At 37.0% G+C, this 21,190-nt stretch overlaps 1 protein-coding gene across 2 annotated transcripts; it reads left to right on the top strand.

Moving 5' to 3' along the window:
- Window positions 1–989: 989 nt before the first annotated feature.
- On the top strand, window positions 990–4,106 carry LOC127119765 (uncharacterized). Of its 2 annotated transcripts, none has more exons than XM_051050070.1 (6): window positions 990–1,176; window positions 2,240–2,477; window positions 2,561–2,700; window positions 3,450–3,596; window positions 3,682–3,741; window positions 3,843–4,106. In XM_051050070.1, exons 2-6 carry the CDS (start codon window positions 2,297–2,299, stop codon window positions 4,017–4,019), a joined length of 705 nt encoding a protein of 234 aa, XP_050906027.1. In that variant the 5' UTR covers window positions 990–1,176; window positions 2,240–2,296; the 3' UTR covers window positions 4,020–4,106. The 2 variants fall into 2 exon arrangements, with proteins under 2 accessions (XP_050906027.1, XP_050906028.1); XM_051050071.1 differs by having other exon boundaries at window positions 1,010–1,278.
- Window positions 4,107–21,190: the final 17,084 nt, after the last annotated feature.

The raw sequence follows: 21,190 nt of genomic DNA, 5'->3' as shown, positions 1-21,190 counted from the left end.
TCTCTCTCTCTCTCTCTCTCTCTCTCTCTCTCTCTCTCTCTCTCTCTCTCTCTCTCTCTCTCTCTCTCTCTCTCTCTCTCTCTCTCTCTCTCTCATATATATTTATTTTCTTAAAGTTATTTTATTTTATTAATTATTGTATATTTTATTTTTACTATAACAACAACTAAACACTTACTTTACTCACAAAAGTAACAATTAAAACCTATTATATTATAGAAAAAAAAAGAACTGTGTTTTTAAAAAAGAAAACCTTCTATATTTTGAGAAACAAAAATTTGAGAATTTATACGGTCACCTTTTAAATTTAACATGACACCCATAATTTTTTTAATACCAATAATATCCATTTCATTTTTTTCATTAATAAAACGATGTAAAATTTTCTAGACGAAAAAATTGTTAGGACAACCAAAGAATTCTATAACCAATCAAAAAAATTGGTAGGCCATTATTCGATAAGCATTTTTGCCGACATTTTCAGAAAATCTAGTACGTAACAAAATTTCAAATTAAAAAAAAAAATCAAAAAATGAAATAAAAAAAACTAAGAAAAAGATCTACCATATTTTTAAAATCCAGTCATATTCGTGTATTTAACAACACTTTCCAAAAATGCAATATCTTACATATATTTTATTGTCATTTTTGAAATTATTGGTATGTATGTATAATTTTTTAATAGCAATTAAAAAAAAATACCAATAAAAACACAGGTAGAATATCATATTTTAAAAAAATGTCGATAAAAGAGCATGTAAAAAAATTAGATTTTACCCGACATTTCAAAAATATTAATAAAAAAGCATAGTTTTTGTGAAAAATCCACTATGAATTCAAAATTATCTGTGTAAATATATAAATATTGATAAAAAAAATGCTTATTTATAAAAATATGGTAAAAGCTTCAAAATATGCCGTACAAATATAAAGTTTTTCAAAATCTCAAAAAGTACAAATAAGATAGGGGTGCTAGATTAAATTAAAAGGGTGCCGGACAAATTCTCCAAAAAATAAGGTTCATATTAGATTCTATTCCAAGCCCAAACCACTTCAGGCCCATGGCTTGTCCTTTGCAGGTTGAGTCGAACTGAACTCATCTAGCCGGAAAACAAAAAGCTGACCGGTAAACGCTACGGAGTTGCTCATCGGCCTTCAAAACAGTGAGAATCCCAGGTTTAACTCTCTCCCTTTTCTTTCGAATTTTCCTTCCCTTTCGCGCGCGCGACTATTCGATTCCAGCGTGATTTGCGGCCACCGTTGCCGCTCCACCAGAAGGTATAGCATCAGAGAACTGCGTCGCAGTAGAGATCCATTCCGCATCGCGATCCACGATTGAGAACACATATAGCACTATATTTTTATTTTTATGAATATTTCTGTACTAGCCAATATTCGTTTCATGAAATTCTCATCGTAATATCAAGTTCCCTTTGATAATATTATTAAGATAAATGGCTTCTTAGGGTGTATTCACGTTTTTCCCTACTAAATATATAGCGATTTTAAGCGGTATTGGAAAATTGCACACTATGGCAATACACACCAAGCAAAATAAGATCGTAAATTTTATCTAAAATAGTTAGTGTCGTCAATCGTGAATCACGAAATACTGTGATTTGTTCAAGTTCTGCTACACAATAATGTTATGGCGTCGCTATAGTTGCTAGTTGACAACATTCTGTACTAAATAGTTTACCGCAAAACAGTATCGATTTGTTCAAATTCTTCTATGCGACAGTGCTACAGCGCTGCTATAGGTGTTATTTAACAACATTGAAAATTCTTCAAAATCACCCCCAAGACACATACCACCATGCAAACCTAAGTTCAAAATCAAGAGTTACAAGAAATGGTAATACTCACTCATTCACAAAAAGCATTCTAACCAGTTGAGTCACTTCCTTTTGTTTGTGAATTTACTCACTTGATCATGTGGATACCATGACCACTCAAAGTGCTCCTTTTTATAGAATACCAAGACACCTGATTGTTTGCTATGTGCAATCATCATGTTTTAACTTGAGATCAAAAGAAGCTTTATAGTATCATTTACATTTCTGTACATTTCTCTTTCTTCTCTTAGATGAGTCTCTTTATATAAAATTTAGTCTTTGATGCAGCATATTATTTTAACAAGTTAACGACGCATTTCTTTTGCATATAGGTAGTTATTTCCCTGTGAGTGTAAACACATGCATATGAAACTAATCATCTTTGCTCCATTGATTTTTTCTAGAATTTTGTGGTGAAGATGTACCTGTAGCTCCAACTGAAAATCTTGAATCTGTCTCTGATGGAAAAAGGCAATGGCTGCTGCTTCTCTAGTGTATCTTCAGCTGTTATTCTTTCAACTGTCGCTTTCGTTGTCATCTTGATCTTTGTTCGTGTCCTTTATGTCATATATTATTGTAGTGGAAGACCCTTGAGCAAAAGAGCATCAAAACCTGTTAGTACCCTTATTATTTTAGGATCAGGTTTGAGATTACCTTCCTTCTTTTTCATCCATATCAAAACATTTTATGGCAATTTTGCAAAATTTAGTTTTATTCTACTGTAGGGGGTCATACTGCCGAGATGCTTAATCTATTGGCAGTGTTACAGAAAGATAGGTTTACTCCGAGATTCTACATTGCTGCTGCTACTGATAATATGAGTCTTCAAAAAGCTATGTTGTTGGAGAACTCCCTTGCATCTGAGGTACTGTTCTGAATACTTGTCTCTACAAGTACCTTTTATCTAATAGTCATGTTCTTTGCTGCTGTTATCATTATTGTTGTTGTTGTTGTTTATAGGTGGGGGTTGAGGGTTCTGCAATACTGGGTAGTTGGTTACTTCGTTGGTGCACCTTTGTTGCAATATATGAATCAATTGTTAATGGTGTATGGTTTATTTTAACAGGATTTGTGTATGTTCCACATCTTATAGTGCCTGGATAAAAGATGCTCAACATTTTATGTCTTACATTGCATTCCCATGGAAATCTTTTTGTTTGGACAATATATTTATATAGGCTCAAGTCTTGTTTGGATGTGAGAAGAATTAAACTTGACTGATGATTATATACACGGACATGACTATTAATGATTCACCAATTGATGCCTGAATAACTAAATTCAAGGGAATGCTCCCTGGTCCCATATAGGTTTCTTTCAGGAGTGTATCTAGGAATCTATCTATTTGTCGCGACCAGTTTCTGCATGATACCGATCATTTATGTTTCTGTCATTCTGGTTTGCAAATCTTGGAAATTTTCCAATTCAGACCTGGAGATTGGAGATAAAGTATTTGTTTCAATGAAACTTTACCTACTCTATTTCTATTTTTCTTCTTCTATAAACATAGTTGCAAAATGTGAAATTTTGTGAATAGTTTAATAGGTTCTGAATTTTTCGTCTGGGTGTCAACACTGGCTTACAAATTCTGATCAGGAATAGATTTTAATGCAGAGTGGAATAGACGTTGCTAATACTGCACAGTTCATGAAGATTTATCGAAGTAGGGAAGTTGGTCAATCATATATAACCTCAGTTTGGACTACTTTAATCGCAATAGTCCATGCATTATGGCTGATGATTAAAATTAGGCCTGAAGTGGTACCATGTCTATCCTTATTTGTTAATATCAATAACCGGTGTTAATTTGTTAGAATCTGAACGATATTGTATTGCTACTATCCAGATACTTTGCAATGGACCTGGAACTTGCATTCCCCTTTGTGTTATTGCCTTTATATTTAAGGTTCACTTTCCCTTCATTCCTCTGTTATCTATTGCATAATTCCATTTATATACGATTCAATTGCTAATTTGTGATGTTAAGTATGCTTAACTTTTGCATAGGTACTTGGAATCAGATGGTCGTCAATTTTTTACGTCGAGAGTATCGCAAGAGTGAAAAGGCTCTCCTTGAGTGGCTTGCTCCTATACAAGTTGTCGATGGCAGACCAAATTTTTGTTCAATGGCCACAGTTGCAACGACAATATCCCCGAGCTACCTATGTTGGTAGACTCATGTAATCAATCGAACAAATTTGTATTATGCAATCAACAAATTTCAAATTTTGCTTATAATATTTCTATAAAGCAAGATATTCAGAGCTTTAATTGTTTGTTTAAGTTCATGTAAGTGAACTTTTTTTAGTCGTTTTTTATTTTCAATTTTATTCTTCTGCCTGGTGTTACTTGTAAATATCTCAACAATCTTTATCATTTACAAGATACTATTTAACTACAAAAGCAACAGACTATCATATCAAAGCAGCATTTAAGTCATGGAAAACAAATGAATGATCGAGCTGAATTTCATGTTTGAGTCTCGTTAAAATTAAAATTCAGATTCAAGTTTTGTATAGACTGACCCAACATAAAGATTGTTAAGACTTAATAAGATTCAAATTTGAGACTTTGAGAGGATCACATTCTCAATTCTTTCATGCATTAATTTTGAGATTTTGAGAGGATCACACTCTCAATTCTTTCATGTATTTATTTTTGAGATGCTTCCATTGATCAAACGACTGATTTTGATGTTGTTGATCTTGAAAATTATTAAATAGTGGGTGACGATGAGGAGAGAGATGGTGAAATGTTTCATCTAATGGCTACAATATTATTCAAAGCTTCATATGTTCACAACATATATGCCGTGTGAGCCTTTAAGATTAGATTTTTGTTGTTGGTTCTTGGTTATCTTTGTTTAGATTGTGCTAGTTTGTTTTCTTGATTTTTGTTCATATATGTCCTTATTGTTGAGAATGTATGAAGTGTGAGTAGTGTGGGTAATAGTTCCATATTGGTTGAAAATGTGGAGAATAGTGTGGATAATAATCCTATATTGGTTGAAAATGTGGAGACTTTAGCATTTATAAGTGAGAGAATCCACCCATTTATCACCTTAAGATTTTGGGTGAAAATGTGGTGTGTCTCTCACAAAGGTGTTGCTTCAAAAGTGGGGCGGGACGACTCAACTTAGACTTCCCAACTCAAAAGTCAAACCCGTCCCATTACTAACGATTTGGTTGGCCAAACCGTCAATTTTTTTTAACAATTTGATTTACTAGATAACTTACAATTTTATTAAATACATCGCTATTAAATTTTAATATAATTATTTGATTATTTTTTATTAAATGCGGATAAACATGTATGAATATGGATTTTTAGATATCCATAAGATACAAGTACGAGGATTTTTTAAAATTGTAGACTTAGAGACGGATATAATAATACTATGTCCAAACCCTATCCATTGTTATTCCTATCTTTTTCTTATTAAATTGATTAAAATATTATTCGAATAGATCAAGTATATTAATTATTTAATAATTTTTTTTATAAATAAAATTAAAGGAAGTATTATATATTTTAATTGCAATTTTAATTATTTTATTCTAATTGATGTCATTTATATTATTTTCAAGTCATTATCATCCATTGAAAAAGTTTTAACAAAAAATAATAAAAAGTTATTCTAAATTTTACATTATCTAAAAAGGAGAAAAAACAAGTACTGTGTCAAACAAGATGAGCATGAAACTTAAGTATGCTTGATCCACTTAGCATCACTATAAATTCGCACCGCTACATTCCAATAATCTCAGCAGACTTAGTTAGTTAGTTGTTGGAGATTTGGACATCACGTGCATCTACATATCTAGATTTTGACTTATTTCTACAGCTCCTCAATAGATTTGGAATATCTTGTTCTTCAAATATTCTATCTATATTTTTTTATAGGTAAGTAACAGTTAGGGTTTAAATTTTGGAATTTTCTCAATTGGTTTCAACTCAACCACTTAAGCTATGTCTTTCAATCTCCATTGACTTTATTTTTCTCTTAATAAAGATTGACTTTATTTTTCTCTTAATAAAGAAACTGAAGATGAAGATGATTCAATTATCAAAGTAATAGAGGGCAGAGGCATTCATTCTATCGTCAACCGCTACAAAATTCAATACCAAATGAGGAGGCGAATGTCAGTATTTAGGTGTAAAAGGATAAATGCGAGTGAAGAGTATAGCTTTCTAAGATTATATGAGAGTTCTAAGGAATAAAATAATATTGAGTAATCTATCAAATATTCTTAATTTATATTTAAGTTATTTTAACTGTTTTTTTAAATACTTACTTTATGAATTTTAAATTTTTACGAAAATAACCCACTTTTTCAAAGAAATTTCCAAAATGCCTTTGGTTTCAAAAAAATTCCCAAACTATCCCACTTTTAGGAGGAGTCGCCAATTAAATTGGAGACTCCTCTTAAAAATTGAATGGAGGCGCCAATTCCCTAGCCAATCTAATTAGCGCCCTTGTGTAGGGTTTAAGAGGAGACGCCAATTCAATTGGAGACTCTTCATAAAATGCTATTTTTGTGTTATAAATAGATGCGTTGTGTGAGTAATTGTTCCGCATCTCATACAATTATTTGACAATCATGTTTAGTGTTCGTCGCCGATACTGTAAGGTGATTTATGCGAGAGACAAACCTCAGATGTTGATGTTGTTCTGGAACATCACTACGTTCGATCAACTGAAGAGGGAGCTGGTTCGTTGGTTAGATGGGAAAATATCAGTAGGGGAAAAAAATTAGAAGTATTGAGAGACTTGATAATATCTTTGGTTGGGTGTGAATGAAGACTGATAAGGATGCTAGGAAAATGATGTTCGGTCGAGACGACATCAATTTGATTGTTGTAATCAGTTAGAAATATTTCTGTTTTTAGATAGCTTATTTTGTACTGATGTTTGTTATGAACCTCGTTGTAACAAAAACTTAATGATATATAATGATTGAAGGTTACAAAAATACAATGTTACAAAAAGCTTAAGACCTAGATGATGCTCCTCGATTGGGACAATTGTTCTTGTTGTGTCCTGGTTGACGACAGATACTACATAATCTTATCATTTTATCTGTGGAGTCCATCTCTGTTCTGATACGTGTGTTGTTTGGCCTTCCTTTTTTTCTTTCTACGCATCTCGTCATTGTGCCAAACAATATCACCTTCATATGGAGGCCAGTAATCCTCCATTGGTAGTACCGAGAAGCTTTGATTATATACATTCATGACGATGTCGGCCTTGTACACATCAGATAAATGGCTGTAAGCATCTTGACGAGTATAAGCGCATGCTGCAATGACATGGGAGCAAGGTATGCGGAAGGCCTGGAATTTTCCACATGGGAGTATAATTATATGTTGTTCTGATATGGGATATAATTATACTCACCTTCACTGATGAGTCTTTATTAACCAACGGCAGAATGTCTTGACATATCTTCGCTGCGCTTAGTTTACGGTGATCTTGTTCAACGTTAGTTGCAATGCAACTGTGAGGTGGGTCTATTGAAGCGATCTCCCAAGAGTCGTTTTTCTTCTTGTAAGACCCAGCCAAACGAAACTTACAAAGCATGTTACGACATTCGATAACATACCTTCTAGAATCAGTGCGTTTCACTGAAAATCAGCAGAGTTGTTCATGTGGAATTTTTTGATAGCCAGAACACATTCTTCTTTGGTACAAAACATGTCTCCCACCTTTAATTCGCCTTCTGATCTTGGATACGGATTATAGAAAACACTGTTGGATGTTTCATCGCCGTGCAGATCCATATTTGTCATATGTTGAGGCGAGTTATAGACATGACTAAGAGGTATTGGTGGTGGTTGATCGTCATGTTCATCATCGTTGTTCAGCATGTGATCAACCTGTATCTCGGTCTCCTCTTCTTCTTCATCAACGACGTCCACTTCTGCTTCTGCTTTTGGGTTGACGTCATCTGACCATTGTGGATCAAATTCACCAGATTCATCCTGACTGGTTAGTTGAGACTGTTGAGATGGTATACATGGTTGAAGAGTAATGTACAACTCAATACAGTTGCAGCCTGAATGTTCATGACTAACAAACATGTATTCAACATCTTCATCGTCTCGTACCTTAAGGGGGAAATACTTGCATTGACTATTCTAAAAAAATATTGGATTTTGATATGTGATCTTTGACACAATACCCGATCCTATACAATATTGTATTCTTTTTTTCAAATGCAAGAAGGTTTCATTTCTCTTGATCGTGAGTCTAATGGTATCGGTGTTTCAAAAACAAAAACCATATAACTCAGACTCGTATGTTTCACCATTGCAGTGAACGTTGACACTGTATAATGATGAAGATGACATTGTGCAAATGAAAACTATTTTCTTACTGCAGATGAATGTGAGTGAAGTGTCTTGGATGTTGATAGTAAGACACTTAAATAGAGGAGTGAAGTGTCTCACATGCTAGATAGTTTGAAGTGACGTGTCGCACATGCAAGCTACTCCGAAGTGACGTGTCACACATGCAAGCTACTCCGAAATGATGTGTCAACCATGCAAGCTACTAAGAAGTGACATGTTCAGCATGCAAGAGAGAGGATAACCACATGTCAGACATGCAAACACACACTCCAAATGAATTGGCGCCCCCACTCATTCCTTGCACATGGGCGCCAATTCAAGTGGAGACACCTTGTCAAAGCATGCATTCAGACCTCGAAACCAAGCAATCAGACCTAGGTCTTGCACGCATGTCCCTATGGAGGTGCCAATTTGAATGGCGACCCCTCTTAAAGGTTGTACATGGTCGCCAATTCAAGTGGAGACACCATGCAAGCACAGCTTTTCATGCTCCCATCCATTTGCCTATAAATACATCTACTCCATCAACACTTCTTCCACACCATCACTCTCACTACTTCTTCTACAATACTTCTTCTACAATTTCATCTGCAACAACTTCTTGTAGTTTCATCTACACCAACCCTTAGACAAAATGTCTATCCTCACAATGGGCGAATCACATAGAGGAACAGTTGCAAACATCGTAACATATGTAAGTTTTTTCTTTTGTTAACTTTTTATCTTTCATCTTCACCAACCCTCTTTTATTTTAACATACCAACTTAGTCAAGTTTTTTGTTCTTTCTTTTATAGGATGTATCAAGGTTCCGAACTCGGGTCCACGAATATGTCCATATGGACCCGATGATTCAACCTTATGTTGAACTCGCCGGTTTTGGTCATATAAGCAAGGTTTTGTCTTGGTCCATAGATAACAAATTCATTCTAGCTTTATGCGAAAGATGGAGACCAGAGACACACACATTTTGGTTCCCAACCGGTGAGTGTACCGTGACGTTAGAAGACGTCTACATGCTTTTGGGACTACCCATTGAAGGTAAGGCTGTTAATGGTAAAACCAACTATGCGAATTCAATTTGCATGGATCTCTTGGAGACTGATTTGTTAGATGATAACGCAAGAGGTCAAGGTATACTACTTTCACGCCTTAAGTTGTACTATAATAGTTTATACTTAGATGAGCATTCTACCGAAGATGCTCAAATAATAAAAACTAGGTGTTACATTATGCTGTTAATTGGCTCGTTTTTATTTCCCGAAGGTAGTGGTTCTAGCATGCATATTATGTATTTACCTTTACTTAGACATGTAGATAGAATAGGAAGTTACAGTTGGGGATCTGCTTGTCTAGCATATCTCTATAGCTCCTTGTGCAAAAACTCACACAAAGACACATCTACATTTTCTGGATGTGCTATTTTGCTACAAGCATGGGGTTGGTCAAGACTATTGTCCCTAGCACCCGTCAACAATAACCCTTTCACATTTCCGTATGCACAAAAGTAAGTTGTTTAAATTGCTATATCTTTACTTACTTCCATAAAGATTATTACCTCTAACTAATATTTTTTGACTTTTTCGTGTAGATGGTCTGCACGTGGTATGAGTTACAACAGATGTCCAAGACACTGTATTACTCAGTATCGCAACCTGTTGGATCACCTTCGACCGACATACGTAAGGAAAATAACAAAATTATTTCGTTATATTTTGTTAACTTCTTCTACCTTGACTATAATCCAATCTTCTTTTACATTTCAGTTCATTTGGCGTCCATACCTTAATTTGGATCATGACCATCAAGTCAAGGCTAAAGACGCGGCCGTATGGACTGCATGCACACCGATAATACGGTTCACAACTGTGGAGATGCACAATAATGATCGTGTGAAGCTGCAGTTCGGTATGCCCCAAATTATACCAGATCCCCCAGCTAGCCTAGGAGAATGGCATCTGTGCAAAGTTAACGAATAATGGAACTTCAATCCATGATAAAGCTTCGCAAGATCGGAGTGTCACAAATGGAAGTACCGTCATGACCATGTGTTAACTGACGCAGTCATGCCAACTGAAGAAAAACCAAGTCGTACTTATATGGCTTGGTACAGATCGGTTGGTTTTCAGTTCATCACTGAGGATATGTACTTGTACGACCCACGCTAAATGACTTACACACCTGACATCTCAACATCAAACCCCCAACAACAGTGTCAGACCGGATACACACAACCCCCTGTCCATCAAACATTCTGTTCAACCAACACACAAACATACAACCAAAACATTCCATACATCCAACCCTAATACCAAGAGCATACCCCATACCACCACCAATAAATTGATCATCAACCTGAGACACAACATCGCTTCGCACCCACCCCATCACCCTACCAAAGTCGCCTAAGCCCTCAAAAGCTTTCTGGAAGTCTTCGATCCAATCACAAGACTGATCTTTCCGAAGAAGCTTGAATATAGGCGCACATGTCGCAGTCATGTGTGAGATGAATCTTGAGATATAATTCAAGCGGCCGAGAAAACCTCTGACTCGCTTCTCAGTTTTGGGTGCAGCCATCTCTTGTATTGCTTTGACCTTAGCAGGATCAACTTCAGTACCCTTCTCGCTGACAATAAAGCCCAACAACTTACCAGAACGAACACCAAAAGTACACTTATTGGGATTTAAGAGGAGTTTATACTTCCTCAAACATTGGAATAGCTTCAACAAATGCTCAACATGTTCCTCTTCATCAATTGATTTAGCAATCATGTCATCGACATAAACGTCAATCTCTTTATGCATCATATCATGAAAAATAGTAGTCATTTCTCTTTGGTAAGTTGTACCGGCATTCTTTAAACCGAAAGGCATCACTCTATAACAGAATGTTCCCCAAGGCGTAATGAATGTGGTCTTCTTCATATCTTCGGGCGCCATCTTGATCTAATTATGAAATTCTAGTTAACAGACTTTCGATGTCACACTGGATGTTATGACATCCAATTCTGCGCAGACAGGAATGTATACAGCAGGTAAATGTAAAGTGCAGTAAATAACACAAAGAATTGTTTACCCAGTTCGGTGACAAACACACCTACGTCTGGGGGCTACCAAGCCAGGGAGGAAATCCACCATTAGCAGTATTAATTCAGGCCTTAAACCAACTATTTAATCCTATCACTTAATACCTACCCAATGCAATTTCAATCTAAACTAAGACCAGAGTTCCTACTCACTCCCCCTCAATCACCACAGTGATTACAACCTTTAATTGGTTTAAAGTTAATGGCGAAGTTACACTTCAAACAACTCTTGATTGTGCTCAACAACTTTAATCAAGAAACACAGCACTCACGCTTAAAAGCTTAGAGTGACACAACACTTACAACTCAATGAACACCCTAGTCCAATGCAATCATCTAGGTGATAATTGCTTGGCTCACAAGTTAAACCTAATACAAGACACAAATAAAAATACAGCAGTGAAGTATGATGGTACAATGAATGCTTCACGCTTAAAACCCCTGAGTTGCTGAAAGTAGGATTGCCATCCTTTTATATTGCAGCACTTGGGCCTTGTACTTGTATTTCCTAAAAATAAGGTTAAGCAAGTTAACCTAATTTCCACATATTAGGGTGCTAACAAATAGGCTATTTGTTAGGTCCATTAATTGTAGCTCAGTTGTTAGTTTCCTGGATTTTAGCTCAGCTGTTAGATTCCTGAAAAATAGCCTGAGAAAAATACTGAAACAGAAAAACTAACCATCCTACACTTTAGCATATGCTGTCAGGAATAAATGTCATAACATTCAGTTTGACGTCCAGAACATAGGCCATATGCTAGGTCTGTTATTCTCCTGAAAAACAGACTGTACTAAATGCTGAACTGTAACAGAAAGACCAACCAGTCTATAATTCAGTATCAGCTGTCAGAGATAAATGTCATAACATTCAATTTGACATTTAGACAATAGGCATGTGCCAGGTTTATTATTCTCTTGAAAAATAGACTGAAATAAATACTGAACTGTAGCAGAAAAACCAACCTGCCTATAATTCAGTATCTGCTGTCAAGGATGAATTTCATAACATTCAGTTTGACATTCAGACAATAGGCTATGTGCCAGGTTTGTTATTCTCCTGAAAAACAGACTGAAATAAATGCTGAACTGTAGCAGAAAACCCAACTATTCTATAGTTCAGTATCTGCTGTCAGGGATGAATGTCATAACATCCAGTTTGACATTCAGTACATCCTGTATTAGCTAATCCTGCAGCATACTACTCAAGCATGTCATGACATCAGTCAAGACATCAAAGTACAATTAGTGTTTTAACATAAAATGCAGCCAATCAAACATCTACAAACTCCCCCTTTGGCAAATTTTTGGCTAAAACAACTTGGCATCACAACAGAGTTCACAGCAGCGGAAAACACACATCCATGCAGATGAATTAACATAGCTAATACACTCAGAACAGCAACACACATAGAAGTTAAATAAAAACTTCAAACAGCAGCACATAAGTAGATAGTAAACATCAACACACTCACACTCATCACACATAGAAGTTGAACATCAAGCTGCAACACAACCTCTGGATTAGAGGACCTTCAACTTCAAATAGATCTGTTCAAGCAAATAACAAATCTGTTGTCCTGGGGTACATGTGTTACTCCCCCTTTTTGTCAAAAATGTTGCCAAAGCAACACTTAATAATACAGACCAACACAAAATAAATTACACACAAATTTCAGAAACACACACTTGATTTTTCTTCACAGTTTCAATCAAGAATACCCCCTCTTGATCTTGCTTTACAACTTTGATCAAGACAACACCCACTTGATCTTGCTTTACAGCTTTGATCAAGTAGACAACAGGTACACCCATATCAGATGCCATGACTTTGAGTATGACATCTTGAACCACTCCTGCATGCACATGTTCTTGAACTCCAGCAGGTACATAGGCTGTCTCATGTTAGGATATCCCCTTAACATCTTGTTAACACACTTGTTGCAAGTGAAATAGCTATGATCTATTGACCAATCAGAGCACACTTCCAATTGTTTAATAGTTTGAAATATTAAACAATACATTCCTAACATCCTTGGTTGCTATAAATCCTCAGAAAGGCATATTCCCAATTTTCCCCTTAAATTTTCAAACTGAGTAGCATCCAAAGCCTTTGTGAATATGTCAGCAAGTTATAGTTCAGTAGCTACATGTTCCAAGGTAATCACTTTGTCTTCCACCAGATCTCTGATGAAGTGATGTCTAATGTCGATATGTTTGGTCCTGCTGTGTTGAATGGGATTCTTTGAAATATTGATGGCACTAAGATTGTCACAGAACAATGTCATGACATTCTGTGAGACATTATACTCAGTCAGCATCTGTTTCATCCATACCAGTTGGGAACAACTGCTTCCAGCTGCTATGTACTCAGCCTCTGCAGTGGACAATGATACACAGTTCTGTTTCTTGCTGAACCACGATATGAGATTGTTTCCCAAAAAGAAACATCCTCCTGATGTGCTTTTTCTATCATCAGCACTCCCAGCCCAATCAGCATCAAAATACCCAGATAAGACAGGCTCAGAGCCATGAGAGTATAGCACACCATAGTCCCAAGTCCCATTGATATACTTGAGAATTCTCTTGACTTGATTTAAGTGACTCACTTTGGGTTCTGCTTAGTATCTAGCACATACACCAACTGCATAGGCAATATCAGGTCTACTGGCAGTTAGATATAGTAGGTTGCCTATCATGCTTCTATACAAGCATTGGTCAACACTAGAACCTCCTTCATCTTTAGTTAATTTTAAATGAGTAGGTGCAGGAGTTCTTTTGTGACTAGCATTATCCATACCAAACTTCTTAACTATGTTCTTGGCATATTTGCTTTGGGAGAGAAACATAGAATCTTCCATTTGGTTAACTTGCAGTCCAAGAAAATAAGTCAATTCCCCAACCAGACTCATTTCAAATTCAGATTGCATCTGGTTAACAAAATGTTTCACCATTTTATCTGACATTCCACCAAAGACAATATCATCCACATAAATTTGGGCAATCATGATTTTGCCATCTTCATCCTTCACAAACAAGGTCTTATCTATCCCTCCTTTTCTGTACCCATTAGAGGTCAGAAATTCAGTCAACCTTTCATACCAATCTCTAGGAGCTTGCTTCAACCCATACAAAGCTTTCCTCAACTTGTACACATGTTTTGGCAGGTTAGGATCACATAACCCTTTAGGTTGTTCCATATAGACTTCTTCATTCAAGTAGCCATTTAAAAAGGCACTCTTCACGTCCATTTGGAACAATTTGAACTTCAGAATGCAAGCATCACCTAACAGCAATCTTATTGATTCAAGCCTTGCAACTGGTGCAAAAGTCTCATCAAAATCAACCCCTTCAACTTGAGTATATCCTTGTGCTACTAGTCTTGCTTTATTCCTAGTGATTACTCCTTTCTCATCAGACTTGTTCTTGTAGATCCACTTGGTACCAATGATGTTAGTCCCTTCAGGTCGTGGAACTAACTCCCAAACTTTATTCCTTTTAAACTGCTCCAGTTCATCTTGCATGGCATTGATCTAGTACTCATCAGTCAGGGCTTCTTTCACATTTTTTGGTTCAACCTTGGATACAAAACAGGAATTTGAGCTATTCTCCCTTGATCTGGTAGTCACACCACTATTGGGATCCCCTATGATAAGATCCTTAGGGTGGTCTTTCTGAATTCTGATAGAAGGCACCTTGTTGGATGCATCTACCTCAAATTCAGGAGGAGTATCCTGTACCTCTTCAGTCTTGACTGGTATATCTGTTGAAGTCTCAAGGAATGTTCCAACATCCTCTATGGCATTGGATCCTTCATCTTTATCATCCACAATCACATTTATGGATTCCATCAGGACATTGGTTCTGGAGTTGAAAACTCTGTAAGATCTACTGTTAGTAGAGTATCCCAAGAATATACCCTCATCACTTTTGGGGTCCATTTTCCTTTTCTGTTCATGATCTGTGAGAATGTAACATTTGATTCCAAAGATATGAAAGTACTTCACCGTAGGTTTTCTACCTTTCCATATTTCATACAGAGTGGAAGAGGTTCCCTTTCTCAAGGTAACTCTATTGTGAACATAGCAAGCTGTATTCATAGCTTCAGCCCAAAAGTGCATAGGAAGCTTCTTTGCATGAATCATAGCTCTAGCAGATTCTTGAATAGTTATGTTTTTCCTTTCAACTATTCCATTTTGCTGAGGAGTAATAGGTGAGGAAAACTCATGACTTATTCCTTCAGATGAGCAGAAATCATTAAACTTGGAATTTTTGAACTCCGTCCCATGGTCACTCCTTATTCTGATAACACAACTATCCTTTTCCCTTTGGACTCTGATGCACAGATCTTTGAAGACATCAAATGCATCTGATTTTTCTCTGATGAAGCTTATCCATGTGTATCTGGAATGGTCATCAACAACCACATAAGCATATCTCTTCCCACCAAGACTTTCAACCTGCATAGGTCCCATTAAGTCCATGTGCAAAAGTTCCAGATTTTGGATGTTGTAGGATGTCCCAGCTTAGGATGTGACATCTTGGTTTGCTTACCAACCTGGCATTCACCACAGACTCTTCCTTCCTTAATAAGAAGCTTTGGGATTCCTCTCACTGCTTCCTTGGAGATGATCTTTTTCATTCCTCTTAAATGAAGATGTCCAAGTCGTCTATGCCACAGCTTCACCTCCTGTTCTTCCTTGGATGGGGAGCATATTGAGGAGTAGTTTGAGACTTTAGGTTCCCATAGATAGCAATTATCTTTGGATCTGGATCCTCTCATAACTTCCTGATTATCTCCATTCATCACAACACATACTTCCTTAGTGAACTGAACATAGAACCCTTGATCACATAGCTGACTTATGCTTTGAGATTAGCAGTTAGTCCTTTTACTAACATCACATTATTCAGTTCTGGAACTTCAGGACTGTCCAGCTTACCAACACCTTTGATTTTTCCTTTAGCTCCATCACCAAAGGTCACATAAATGGTAGTATGAGGTTGTATATCCACCAATAAGTTCTCCATACCAGTCATATGTCTTGAGCAACCACTATCAAAATACCAGTCTTCTCTGGTAGATGCCCTTAGAGCTGTGTGAGCTAACCTAACAACCCATTGTTGTTTCTTGATGGGGGCATTATGCTTAGTTGCCTTCTGCTTAGGTCTGACTTGAGGGGTCTGGTTAGGATAGCCATGCAACCTGTAACAGAAGGGTTTTATGTGGCCAAATCTACCACAGTAGTGACATCTCCATCTTTGAAATTTCTTCTTCTGATGGTTAATCCTCCTATTTCCCTGATGTTGTGACATTGGTTGTGACTTCTATTTGATTTTCTGAACTTCAGCCTTTGAGCGTTTGAGTTCAGCTGAGGACTTCTTAACAAAGCCTAAACCAGACATGGTTCCTGACTTCTGTCCCACCTTTAGAATCTCTTCCAAAGTGTCAGTTTCTTTATTCAGCATTCTGATGGATTTTGTCATTTGATCTAGCTTAGAGGTCAGCAAGGTTATCTCACCATTTAGACCATTTATGACTGTCAGATGCTTCTTTTTCTCATCCTCCAGCTCCTTGATGAGTTTCTTATGCTTTTCTCCTTGTATACACACTTCTGCACTTTTGACACATAGCTCTTTATATGAAGCAGCAAGTTCATCAAAGGTAAGTTCATCTCCACTTGAGTCATCATCAGAGGCACAGATACTTGTTAGTGCAGTGACATGTTTAGCAGATTCTCCTTCTGATTCACTCTCGGAGTCTCCTTCAGACCAGGTGACAGATAGTCCCTTCTTTTGCATCTTGAGGTAAGTAGGACATTCATCTCTAACGTGTCCAAAACCTTCACATCCATGACACTGGATTCCCTTGCCTTGGCTGAACTTTTCTTCAGATGTTGATCTTTTACTGATGTCAGACGAAATGTTCTTGACATTTGGTCTACCTTTTTGATCAATCTTCTTTATGAACTTGTTGAATTGTCTCCCAAGCATGGCTATGGCTTCTGATATGCTTTCATCACCTCCAGTACTTCCTTCTTCTGAATCCTCTTCAGTATTTGATACAAAAGCTATGCTTTTGTTTTTCTTTTCAACATTCTCACACAAGCCCATTTCAAAGGTTTGTAGGGAACCAATAAGCTCATCAACCTTCATATTGCAGATATCTTGAGCTTCTTCTATAGCAGTGACCTTCATGGCAAATCTCTTGGGCAATGATCTGAGAATCTTTCTTACAAGTTTTTCTTCAGACATTTTCTCTCCTAAGCCATCAGAAGTGTTGGCAATTTCAAGAATATTCATGTGGAAGTCATGAATAGTCTCATCCTCTTTCATCCTCAGATTTTCAAACTTGGTAGTCAGCATCTGAAGTTTAGACATCCTCACCTTGGAGGTACCTTCATGAGTTTTTTTGAGAGTATCCCAAACTTCTTTAGCCAGTTCACTGTGATGCACCAGTCTGAAAATGTTCTTATTTATCCCATTGAACAGTGCATTCAAGGCCTTAGAGTTTCCAAGGGCTAATGCCTCTTGCTCTTTGTCCCACTCTTCTTCAGGAACTTGCATAATGATTCCATCTTTACCTGTCTTCGTTGGATGTTCCCATCCTTTGTTGACAGCTCTCCAGACCTTGCTATCCAGAGACCTCAAGAAGGCTATCATATGAGGTTTCCAGTCATCATAGTTAGAACCATCCAGCATGGGTGGTCTATTTGAGAATCCTACATCCTTGTCCATGGTACTAGAAAGTAACGTCCCTAGATCTCACCCAGAAATTAACAGGCAGGGTGCCTGCTCTGATGCCAATTGAAATTCTAGTTAACCGACTTTCGATGTCACACTGGATATTATGACATCCAATTCTGCGCAGACAGGAATGTATACAGCAGGTAAATGTAAAGTGCAGTAAATAACACAAAGAATTGTTTACCCAGTTCGGTGACAAACACACCTACGTCTGGGGGCTACCAAGCCAGGGAGGAAATCCACCATTAGCAGTATTAATTCAGGCCTTAAACCAACTATTTAATCCTATCACTTAATACCTACCCAATGCAATTTCAATCTAAACTAAGACCAGAGTTCCTACTCACTCCCCCTCAATCACCACAGTGATTACAACCTTTAATTGGTTTAAAGTTAATGGCGAAGTTACACTTCAAATAACTCTTGATTGTGCTTAACAACTTTAATCAAGAAACACAGCACTCACGCTTAAAAGCTTAGAGTGACACAACACTTACAACTCAATGAACACCCTAGTCCAATGCAATCATCTAGGTGATAATTGCTTGGCTCACAAGTTAAACCTAATACAAGACATAAATAAAAATACAACAGTGAAGTATGATGGTACAATGAATGCTTCACGCTTAAAACCCCTGAGTTGCTGAAAGTAGGATTGCCATCCTTTTATATTGCAGCACTTAGGCCTTGTACTTGTATTTCCTAAAAATAAGGTTAAGCAAGTTAACCTAATTTCCACATATTAGGGTGCTAACAAATAGGCTATTTGTTAGGTCCATTAATTGTAACTCTGTTGTTAGTTTCCTGGATTTTAGCTCAGCTGTTAGATTCCTGAAAAATAGCCTGAGAAAAATACTGAAACAGAAAAACTAACCATCCTACACTTTAGCATATGCTGTCAGGAATGAATGTCATAACATTCAGTTTGACGTCCAGAACATAGGCCATATGCTAGGTCTGTTATTCTCCTGAAAAACAGACTGTACTAAATGCTGAACTATAACAGAAAGACCAACCAGTCTATAATTCAGTATCAGCTGTCAGAGATAAATGTCATAACATTCAGTTTGACATTTAGACAATAGGCTATGTGCCAGGTCTGTTATTCTCCTGAAAAACAAACTGAAATAAATACTGAACTGTAGCAGAAAAACCAACCTGCCTATAATTCAGTATCTGCTGTCAAGGATGAATGTCATAACATTCAGTTTGACATTCAGACAATAGGCTATGTGCCAAGTCTGTTATTCTCCTGAAAAACAGACTGAAATAAATGCTGAACTGTAGCAGAAAACCCAACAATTCTATAGTTCAGTATCTGCTGTCAGGGATGAATGTCATAACATCCAGTTTGACATTCAGTACATCCTGTATTAGCTAATCCTGCAGCATACTACTCAAGCATGTCATGACATCAGTCAAGACATCAGAGTACAGTTAGTGTTTTAACACAAAATGCAGCCAATCAAACATCTACAAATTATATCCGGAAAATCCGTTCATAAACGAAAAGACTTTGAATTTAGCAGTATTGTCTACCAACATATCAATGTGTGGCAGAGGGAAATCATCTTTCGGACTGGCTTTATTCAAATCTCTATAATCGACACACATACGGACTTTTCCATCCTTCTTCAAGACATGCACAATATTGGCCACCCATTGCGGATAGTCAGCGGTTACGAGGAAACCAGCATTAATCTGCTTCTGCACTTCTTCTTTGATCTTTATTTCCATATCAGGATGCATTCTTCTCAACTTCTGTTTGACTGGCGGGCACTCTGGTTTCAACGATAATCTATGCTCTACAACTTCAGAATCCAAACCAGGCATGTCTTGATAGGACCAAGCAAACACATCTGAATATTCTCGAAGAAGATCAATCAACCCCTTCATAACGTTTGGACAAAGTCGAGATCCAATCTTGACTTCCTTCAAATCATCCTCGGAACCCAAGCTGACTAACTCAATCTGCTCTTCGAATGGCTGAATGACTTTTCCTTCATGCTCCAGAAGACGAGACAGTTCATCACTCACTTCTTCATCACTTTCCTCCTCAGCCTCAAACACAGGGAATTTAAAATTTGGAGAAGGAGAAGGATCATTGTATTCAATGGGGTTAGAAACCATCCTGCATAATGATTTAATACCTTGATTTTAGAGAAGTGAATTTGTGACCAAATATTATGCAGATGGACAATTATATTATTTATTTATGTTTTTTGTGATTACCATTTTCAGAATAAAGCAAAAAGTAAAAACAAACATCATAGATGTGGATGAATATAATTAATTTTATTGATGATCAAATTTGAAATGCCCAACAATGTTCACTTCCCTCTTAGGCATAAGAGAAGGTTTTTTAAAACAAATAAAAGCAATTACTTAGATCGATGCATAATAACAGGAATATCAACAGCAGTCCAATTGTCGTAAGCCTTTCCATGCGTCACAAAATTGGTGCAGTCTTCCTCTTCGTCATCCTTTAGCACAATAGCTAAGTGTTGTTCATTTCCATGAATGAACCCTCCGCTACGAAAGCTGAGTTGCATCTCCTCTGATCTAGCAGCCGACGATCCTTGCTGAAAACCCAGACCAATTCTATTATGGTTATCAGAGACCTCTACCACTCTCCCCCACTGATCAATAATGCCCTCTTAAACAATCTTCCTTGCATCTTTCAATGAGGACATACGTGCCCCAATTCTCTTTTCAACAGCAATAGACAAGGCTTGGAACGGAGTTCCAACCTCATCCTTAGCTTCAACATAAGACAAAGATGACAGGTGGCTAACCAACATCGCCTTCTCCCCGCCAACAATGACTAATTTTCCGTTCTTAACAAATTTGAGCTTCTGATGTAATGTGGAGGTAACAACTCCCGCCTCGTGAATCCATGGCCTTCCCAGCAGACAACTGTAGGCCGACTGGATATCTATTACTTGAAAAGTAATCTGGAAGTTACTCGGACCTATCTTCACTGAAAGGTCCATTTCACCTATCACTGTTTTGCGCGAACCGTCGAAAGCTTTGACGATTACACCACTATACCTCATAGGTGCTCCTTGATATGACAACTTTGATAATGTTGACTTCGGCAGCACATTCAACGATGATCCGGTGTTAACAAGAACATTGGATAAAGCGTCATCTTTGTAATTCATCGAGATATGCAA

Source organism: Lathyrus oleraceus, chromosome 2 (assembly GCF_024323335.1).
Source record: "Lathyrus oleraceus cultivar Zhongwan6 chromosome 2, CAAS_Psat_ZW6_1.0, whole genome shotgun sequence".
In the NCBI taxonomy this organism is placed as follows: Eukaryota; Viridiplantae; Streptophyta; class Magnoliopsida; order Fabales; family Fabaceae; genus Lathyrus; species Lathyrus oleraceus.
Note: the sequence above shows the minus strand (reverse complement) of the source record. Positions and strands in the feature narration are given on the sequence as shown.

Excerpts from the sequence above, each read along its gene's own strand:
- LOC127119765 (XM_051050070.1), top strand. The coding sequence starts at position 2,297 with ATGGAAAAAGGCAATGGCTGCTGCTTCTCTAGTGTATCTTCAGCTGTT. Across the intron at positions 2,701-3,449 it reads AGAACTCCCTTGCATCTGAG|AGTGGAATAGACGTTGCTAA; the intron begins GTACTGTTCTGA and ends ATTTTAATGCAG. Across the intron at positions 3,742-3,842 it reads TTATTGCCTTTATATTTAAG|GTACTTGGAATCAGATGGTC; the intron begins GTTCACTTTCCC and ends ACTTTTGCATAG.